General features: G+C 40.3%; 1 protein-coding gene across 3 annotated transcripts in view; it reads left to right on the forward strand.

Moving 5' to 3' along the window:
* LOC8043730 (rap guanine nucleotide exchange factor 4) overlaps window positions 1–8,595 on the forward strand; it is a 308,461-nt gene extending 299,866 nt beyond the window's left edge. For all 3 annotated transcript variants that reach the window (XM_040504817.2, XM_042294110.1, XM_042294109.1), the window contains 4 exons: window positions 970–1,264; window positions 4,945–4,999; window positions 5,705–5,759; window positions 6,595–8,595. In XM_040504817.2, the coding sequence (XP_040360751.1) occupies window positions 970–1,264; window positions 4,945–4,999; window positions 5,705–5,759; window positions 6,595–6,667 (478 nt within the window). In that variant the 3' untranslated portion in view covers window positions 6,668–8,595. The remainder of the gene's footprint in view (window positions 1–969; window positions 1,265–4,944; window positions 5,000–5,704; window positions 5,760–6,594) is intronic.
* The last annotated feature ends 1,165 nt before the right edge of the window (window positions 8,596–9,760 follow it).

The following is a 9,760-nucleotide window of genomic DNA, read 5'->3' on the forward strand; positions in this document are numbered from 1 at the left end:
CGAGGCTAAGAATCAATAATGCACCTTCACGGTACTTTTTTGGCTTGGTAGAATGCCCGACAGGAGAAAGCCGTCAAAGTTGCAAAATAAAACCACACTAGAAGCCAGAGCGTTAAAATTTAGAAACCGTTCAACCATTTGATTTACCCTCAGTGCAACTACAGAAGTTAACACCGAGTGAGTTGCAGAAACACCTCGCTTTGATAAATGTGCACTTAAATTCAATGGCTCTTATTTCAAGTATCAAAAATATACGTGTGTTTAAAGAAAAAAAGATGTTACCGATTTTCAGCATGCACAATGCTAGGGATCCGGAAACGCGGATGCAATTATTATCATTCGCGTTTTCACATCGCCAGGTGGTGCCTGCAGTTGCACAAGTGGTAACTATAACGGACACCCGCGGTTGGTTTATGAGTGCTTTAAGTCTTCAAATTATTGACTGATTTAGGGATTTTCGATGACGCTCAGAAAATTCTTATGTGAAGCTATCTGGTCGTTTTCGCGAATTAAAAAAAGAATTAGTAAATTTTAGTTAATAATTTTGATAATAAGTATGTTTTTCTCACATTCCTGACATCCGTCGTAACTGGCAGTTCGTTCCCGAAAAGCTTCTTTTCTCAACTATATTATTGGTCGACATTTTTGCAAATTTTCGCTGAAACACTTGGTTTGTAATCGATATAAGAATTAAGAAAAAAAAAACAACAACATGGGAACCCAAGTACTATTTTAAAATGGCGGCACCGATTAAGTTAATTCCGTGGCCGTTCAATCACACCGCGGGTGTGAAGCTAGAGCACGATATTTACATTTGAGTAAATACGATAGATGTCTATTGTGGCATCTGGTTTCAGCTCACACGAGCTTTGAGGGGTTATTACTTCTTGCCCTGTCGAACATCTTAGGTTCCCCGTTTTAGACCGCCTTCCTGAAACGGCAGCCACTAATTCTCTTTTCTCTTTTCAGCTGCCGCGAGTACCAAAACCTCAACGCCTTCTTCGCCATTGTTATGGGGCTGAGCAACGTTGCTGTGAGCCGGCTCAGCCAGACGTGGGAGCGACTGCCGGGGAAGCTGAAGCGCACCTTTGCCGAGTTCGAGACCCTGATTGACCCGTCTCGAAACCACCGACGCTACCGAGTGGCCGTGTCCAAGATCAGCCCCCCGCTGGTGCCCTTCATGCCCCTCCTGCTGAAGGACATGACGTTCTGCCACGAGGGAAACAAGACGTACATTGACGGCCTGGTCAACTTCGAGAAGATGGTGAGCCCACTTGTTTTTTTCTCGGGGACGCGGGGACAAAGCTCGCATTAAAAATGTCTATATATAAGTGTCTTTACGGTGTCTTAACTGACAACTTGAAAAACGCAAGGCATAGCTCATTCTTAGGCTCTAAATTTACTGGTGTTCATGTATATCGAACACCAGTATCGAACGTGTTTTTTTTTGTCTTTATTCTAAGATATTGGTGTATTTAGGTCATCGGCTTCGGACCGATGCTGAAAAAAACGCTGGTTATTGGTTAATCATTCTCATTAAAAAAACGAAAAATTTTAGTGTCAGAGGGGAGGGTTTTGACGAAAAACAGGCATTAACTGGAGAAAAAGTTTAAGAAAACGGTGCGTATCGGTTTAAACCAATTTTGTTTATTTTTGATACCGGCAGATGTCTATTCGTTTTTTTTTGTTATAAGTTATAACCAATTTGTAATTTTCGACACCGCCGACGGATATTTATTGGTGTTTCTCGGGTGAAACTGGAAAGTCTAAGGCCAGCTTGGTACGTTCACGCATCTTTTGTCTATATTAGTTTTTGAACCTTATCATCCAATACCACGTTTTTGTTGACTGGGAGGCACTGATATGTTCGTAACTTGCCACACACACCGCTTTTTTACGCTATGAGTTATCGTAGCTCCTCTGTTCTTTGATTCCCCCCCCCCCCCCCCCCCCCCCTTATATTGTCACGAATTAAGGCGACGAAAAGGGAAAGAGTAAACTGAAAATAAAGGTTTAATAGGCGAACTTGTGCCAACCAAAAATAAGTTACGAAAGAGCGTCGAGGCAGCAGAAAAGCAGGCGGTGATTCGGCGGTTAAACAGGGCGCGAGCGAAACTGAGACTGACTCGACAAGGTCGCGGGTAGCGTGCGTCATTATCTCGAAAGTTCGGCAAAGAAAGTTCGAGCGTCGCGCGCTCGGGGCGAGGATGAACTGGCACTTTCGAGAACGACAAAGCAGAAAGAAAGTTACGTCTGGTGCGAGAAGGAACGGGAATCTTCTAGAGTACCGTGACCAAGCGTTGCTTTCTCGGCTCTGCGGGCGGCAATATAATGGTTTACTTGATTGCGCTTCTTAAAGAAACGAATGATTCAAGTTTAAAAATCTTTAATTCCATTTTCAGGAGATTGACTTACTGAAATAATTAAGGTTGGTAGAGTTATTCTCAATTTAGCTTGCATTGAGGGCTTGGGAAACATTTATTGAGGTACCATGCATTTCAAGCTTTCTGTTGCCTGCATGATTTCTTTGATCTAGAACATGACACCTGCTTCTCTTTTTATTATTGTTTCATGCTAAGACATTGGACGTTTATAGTATGGATCTCCTTCTCAGCAATATGTTAACCAAAGTCGTAAACAGTAGACAGAAAACATACAAATAAACTGATGTCTATGTTGCTGTGGCAAAAAGTTTCCCTTGGCCCTGCCTAAAGATGAAATGACACTTCATACTTTTGACTTTTGCTTACCCTTTCTTCTGTCATATTCTCTCTCTTCCAGTCTTCCCTCTGAGTGTTGAGGGCACGGAGGTACTTAATTAACTGCCATTTAACATAATCTAGCATTTACATATTTGAAGGCATTATTTAAGTAAGCCTTGAAAAACCTCTAGAGGCAGCGACGGAATAAAAAAAAGCTGAAAACGTTTGATACCAGTGATTTCTTTGTAGCTTAGGATGTAAACCGTAGATTAGCTTCGCCTGGTGGTGTGGAATGTACTAATTTGGTGTCGTGGCCTAGCGTTTTCTGCATTTTCTTAGGCGTAAAGCAATTTGCAAGCTTGTGTTTTCATTTTTTAAAGAGCAACTCTGGTGAATGTTGCTCGAATTTGTGATTACGATTGTTTTCAGCTAATGATAAGGTATAATTCTTCTCTCGCTACTATGTGTAGTTTCAAAAACATCACGGCTCAAAGTTTGGTTTCCGGCGTCTACGGCAAAACAGAAAAAATCTGCTATAGGGATGGCAACACTAGCTTCGTTCGATTTGCCTGCACCTTTTGCACCGGCGCAGAAAAATGTAGGGAGGAGTACTTCCGGTCGCATCTCAATAGACATTCCGGAAGTACACTGCCCTGCACTCTACTGCACAGGTGCAGGAACTGCAGGTGAATCGAACACAGCTACTGATCATCAGCCGTATGGCCGCGACGTGACGTCACAAGGGTGCTGCGGTACGCAGTACATTCAATCAATCACTGCTCCACCGCGAAGTGACGTCATAAGGGTGCTGCGCTAGTGTTCCTCGACTAAAAGCTAACCAGCTTGCCGCCCGCTAAAGAGCAGCTGGTCGCAACTTTAAAATCGGGCTTAATGAAGTGCGCGGATTTACTTTGACGTAATACTTCGGTTGTGATCATATTTCGCACCAGTAAAGCGATACCAGTCCTTTATTCTAATTTTGTTTTTGACCGGAGTTTCCCTTTAAAAGGAGGGGTTAACGAAATTTGAAATATACCCGTCGTGTTCACAAATAGGATGTATATGATCCACAATATCCGTCAATGACAATCGCAATGTTTGTATTTTGAGCCTGGATGGCTGTATTTTTCGTTATAAACGGCCTGCCCTGGTAAGCGCTCAGAGAGCAGCCCGCGGAGAGCAAGTGACGTCCGCCGCAATCGTGATATAGATTGTTTCGGGACGAGCAAAGCTGCGGCGAGGCTGACGTTGGGAGGGTGTCCTAGCCGTTCTAGCCACCGAGGCGGCCGAAGCACGCCAACGATCGGGCAACTGCGACTAACCCCAAAGCTGCATCTGTACAAATTTTGATGACGGGTTAATCTTCTATAATCTTGTAGAGGTACAATAGCGACATCTGGGGCACACGAAAGGGAGTTTTGGGAGAAGGGAGTTCCTCCTTCCCCTCTTCTCTCGTGATGGCCGCAGGCGAGACAGTTATCCTCACTACCTGTCAAAGTTCCTAGACGGGCATTACAACCGAGGCGTTAGCGACACTCATGAGGTGCACTTTGCTAATCATTTAGTTTGTTTCGAAATACATTTTGGTGTCTTTTTCAACAAGAGACAAGTGTGTCTGATGTGATACTGCTTCCTTGAACACAAATAGAACACGGAATAAGTGCCGAAATTTTGTTGTAATATCCCTTTAAGGTAAAGTGCATTGATTGCCTCCTCTAAATCAGGCACTCCGTTTATCAGGGTGGATCGTGATGCCAGAGTTTATTGACTTTCTTTTTATTGACCATAAGGGTATCTCTTTGATGCATTACACAACGGGGGGGGGGGGGGGGGGGGGTGATCAAAAAACACATAATACACCTCTTCATTCAACAGCAAAGATGAGGTTTTGATGAGGTTTCGCTAACTAAGAACACGCACGTTAAGGAATTGCTGCAACGTGGTACGTTTTCTCAGACCGAATGAGCCTGCAATATAAGAGCCAATTAACCTCAGTTAGTGATCGAAATATGTTTCCTATTTTGTGCTTTCTTTTTGCTTAGAACACAGCGACAATCTAATTATACTGTCTTTTATAACACAATAACAATTCCAATTAAAGTGTACAGTTGCATTATATACTCAGAAATATGCTTCCTACAAGTAAATATAATTTATGAATGCTGATTACTAATATTAGATTATAATTACTCCGACACTTGTACAACTTGAATTTGATTTCCTGGTATTGTTTTAATTTCAGCACATGATTGGGCAAACACTTCGTTCACTCAGGCATTCGCGGAGCCAAAGAATAAGTAAGTAGATCCTTATGCTGAATTTGAATTGTTCGACTTCATTCTGCATGCATATTGTTTTTTAATAAGCCACATTTATGTCGGTGTGGCATCATCTGTCACAATTGGGTTAAACGGAGATACTCTTCATAAAAAATCCCAGCGCCAAAAGTATGTGATATTTTAATGGAAGTGGAATATGGGCTGGTAGAACAATTCAGAAATGAGCTTTGGAAGGATTCTTAAATTCAGGATACTAACTCAATCTTGTGTTGAATTTGCCGCTTTTTTATTTTTCTTAATTTATTTAGGTTACTCTATCACATGTTCATTATTGGAGCTTTGCTTGTTATAGAAGTTGCAGTCATTTTGTATTCTTTGATTTTTATTTGATGCAAAAGTGCAAATTCAGAAAATACTTTCTTACATGCAAAACATAAGCCACTCTTGTAAAATGGCTGGTTCCTTTCATAAAAACACGAAGCATGATTGTTCTAAGTGCTCAATCACTCCAACCCCACCATAGGTGCAATGGTGCAAGTTATTTTCTATTTTGGTGAAAATGTAAAAAAATCTTTATAAGTTCCACTGTTAGGGCATATCTAAGAGACTACATTACAATTGTCTATTTTGAGTGTTCACTACAGGCTTGGTTAGTATTTCACGAAAGATGAGTGTTAATCCTGCATGTTGTAATGCCAATTTATGTTTTCGTTCTTTTTAAAGATCTGGAGCCACCCCCTCAGGGAAAAGTTCAGCAAGACGTCCGGGAGTACATTAGGTATATTGAATATTTTGCATTTTTCAAAGCAGAAATAGTTTAAGAGCATGCAGCATTGAATGCACATATAATTAAGTATCTTACATTTGAAAATGGGTTCTACCTTTTTGTTTCTCATAACTAATGAATGCAGAATAAATATTAACATAAAATAATTTTCTACAATCCATCCTTCAGAATGATTAAGGAAGATCTCCTAGATCCGCAGTAAAATACCGCGGAAGCGCACGCTTCGTTCAAGTGCCGACTATTAACATGTTCTAAACATGGGAATTCTGCAAAATATACTGTACGCGACAAATTATACGTTAAGGACCCATGTCAAGATTACTACAGTTTTCAGTGAAAGTGGAGCGGGCGCTCCCTCGGTATTTTACGTTAATTTCGTAGATGAAGGCCAATGTATTCAATATGTTTTAAGAAAATGTTTAAGCTCAGCTCCTGGACACCTTTAATTATATCTTTAAAATAGAAGAAACAGTGCCATTTTAACCTTCTTTGGTATAATTGCAAAGAGTAAGAATGACATAATTTATAATAATTCGTCATTATTTTAGAAGAAAAAAAATAGTTCAAAAAATCTAGTACAGCGGTTTTCAATGTGCTCCATGCTGAGTTTACAACTACCCCCCGACGAAGCTGCTAAAAAATGTTTGCACCTTAATGGAGTGTTCCGTAGCTTGAAGAAATGTTGACACTAGCACTGAAAGAACATCTTATGTTAACTAAATATTTCGTGTCAGATTTTAATACTATTGAGATGTGTATCGCTTTTCTGCAAAGGTGTGATCTGGGAATTTACTCTCTTATGTGACTGATTGTCTTGCTTTCTCAGGACTTTGAAAGTGATCGACAATCAAAGGAGGCTCACGCAACTGTCACATGCCTTGGAACCGCGACGACCATAACCTCCTGCCAGGCAAACGTTCCTTCGAACGAAGCATGAAGCTCACGAAGCTATGCGAGCTGCACACTGCTCTTCATGGGTTTCACATTGAAATCATATTGTTTATTGCCATAAGCAGACAACTTTTACCAAGCCTTCGTGGACTAGCTTCATAACTTCAAAACTTGTACTAGTCCGTTTGCGACACGGGGGACTATTTGGAGGATAATCTTTAAAAAAAAAGAATGACTAAACTACTGCTACAACTGTTGCATGCACATTCAAAATAAATGGCTGATGTTATACATTGTTACACACACCACATTATCTGAACGGTCCCTCAATTGCTTGTGATTTATTCTCAAAAATGTGTGCACTGTTTTTCTGTTTGACTACCTTGTGAGAGCTGAATGAACTTTTCCAATCAGATATACTGTAGTGTGAGTAGCTGACCAGATGTTTTTTGGTGTAGCGAATGTGTTTGTGTGAACAAAGCTTCTTGGAAGAAGTTCTTGTACCTGAACCATTTTCAATGCTTCTCCTTTCCCTGGACGAGTTTGTTGATAGCATCATCCAAATTCCAAGGAAATTGTACATTTGTACATAGTCGTAGTGCTAGGTATGAACTCTGTTTCCCAGGTTTAATTCATACCACTATTTATTCATAATTCTATTGAAAATATTCATGCAACCAATGTCAAACTCATTGCAGCTCGTTGTTTCTAGCGAGCAGACATGATCAGTGCAAACCTTGCCATGAACTTAGTTTTATGTGTGATTTATTTAGGAGGTAATTTCAGAAAAAGCTGAATCCTTAATGTTGGTTACATGTAATATTATTATGGCATCCTTTTTCCTTCAGAAGTTACTGTAAAGTCCTATGTCTACCGTTAATTCTTCTACACATGGCATGCTGTAATTTCGACCAGAGTCTGATGTTCTTTTCACTGTGCTGTGACATATGCTTTGTTCATTCTGAAGTCTACACCTTTACACATATTTATACATACATGTCAACTGTATCCGTATCAACTGCATTGCAACAACCATGTTGCATACAGAGCACGGCAGTGCAAATGAGTGTATCTTGTGCACCCATTATAATGTTTCTTTGTCATGTCATGCACACAAGCCCCCATTCTTCTCATCCCATATGCAGTAGTTGACCGTGTGTTTCAGGGCACTTGACAGCAATATAGGTAGATAATACTTAAATTAAAAAATAATGCACCACCTTTATCTGGAGAAGAAAACTATGCAACGCTCTAGGCACAGCCAGTACTTCTGCGAAACGGGGTGCTAATTTATTTTCAATTGACATGAATATCTAATCTTGAGACAAAGGAACTGATGTGTATTCAGAATGTAAATGTACTTTTTTTTTGCTACTACAATGCCACATTTTAAAAGAGTAATATTACAATTTATGGAGGAATGGCTTCACATTTAGATGTTGCAGGTTACCAGAATGAAAAGGAACTTAATTTGTTTGCTGCATCTACTTGGGAGCAATTTATTTAAATCCATGTTGTCAGCTTTAAAAAAATATTGAATGTCTGAATTGTATGCCTTTCTTTCGGAGCATAAAGCTGATAGCGATGTTTTCCTTTTTGTCTATTACTTTATGTGATGTTGCCTTCCATCTTATGCCACTTTCCTGCATATTATGCTTCCATTTGTTGTTCCAGCATTCATTGTTGAAGGTGTTGCACATATTTTAGACTATAATATATTATAACATTTTCAATAGCCAGTTTTGAAAAAGCAGTATTGTTACATGCTGTACTATAAATGAAAAGTGATGAATATTGCTTTGTGAAACATGTAATATATTTATGCAGATATATTTAAAACTGTCACTCCCCTATACATATGTATATTCCTCTTGTAAAATATGTTTTGATATTTGTATGAATATACAGTGAATGCATAAAGTGACTAGGAAAATTACTCTACGTTTTCATCACTTTATTGTTCCTTTACCTGAATCGATGTCAAGTGCATTTAGCGTTTCCCAAATTTGTTTGCTTCATCCTCTACAACATCATCTTTCCTCTGTCTTTCTGAATTTTTTGATTCATTCTCCCTTTAGCGGAAAGTGACGCCAAATGAACACAGGTGTTCCCGTGGAGAATTTGAGCTGCAACAGTCCTTCGTGCTTCTTTGACACTCCTGCCGGTTTTTATAAATGCTTTGGTCCAAACTTTTAATGGAATGCGATGTTAAGGGCCCGTTATCTTAACTTCTTGACATATCGGAAGACGATCTTACTTGTGGGAACCCCAAAAACAGAAAACGGCCAAATCGGGTGTTGCAGCTTATATCGTCCGCAGGGGTACAAGTAGGGTGAAGAGGGGTGAATTGGTTAGTTTCTTCTATTACTTTGCATGCTACTTCCTACTGCAGAACACACATAAAATAAAAAAAAGTAATTAGAGATCAGAGTTGCCGCTAAAACGACATCAACAGGTCGCTGGATGAAGAGCTCACATGTACAAGCGCTTCCATATTTATTTGTCTCTGGCAATGCGGGCTCTGCGAAGTCTCCCTTACGCTTTGTTAAGTTATTTGTAAAACGCCGTCCTCTACAATTAGGATCTTACTATAACTTTTTTTTGTTGTAATAGATGTTGAAATACAATATTTTACATTATATGCTTTCATTCACATTGTGGCGTCTGCGCACGCGCATGAGTGACTTCTATTTTAACGTCACTTCCGCTTACTACACCCGACTAGATAATCACCCGCTTGCTCCGCGCCTCGTGAACACCTCCGGGCCGAGTGTTCTTTAAAGCTGGCTCACGCGTACACTTGTGACTCCTTGAAGGCGGAGGCGCTTAAAAATCTGTTTTAAGGTTCTTGTGACTGCTTACGACCGGAGGCGTTGCTGCGCAGCCGCTCTTAAGCAGTCGCAAGCGACTGTCACAATCTAGGTACAAGCGGCAGTCCTAAGCATCCACACGCGGCATTCACAAGCCAGTTGTAGCGCAGTCGGTCCTAGTCAAACAAGTGTGTGAACCAGCTAGAGCTCAAGCTGTTTTTCGAGTTATCCAAACTCAGCCCAACTTCAGAATACTCAGGGTTTATTATTTCCGTAATTGTTTTATTTCGA

The sequence above is a fragment of the Ixodes scapularis genome, unplaced genomic scaffold (genome assembly GCF_016920785.2).
Source record: "Ixodes scapularis isolate PalLabHiFi unplaced genomic scaffold, ASM1692078v2 PGA_scaffold5__190_contigs__length_132052651, whole genome shotgun sequence".
Lineage (NCBI taxonomy): Eukaryota > Metazoa > Arthropoda > Arachnida > Ixodida > Ixodidae > Ixodes > Ixodes scapularis.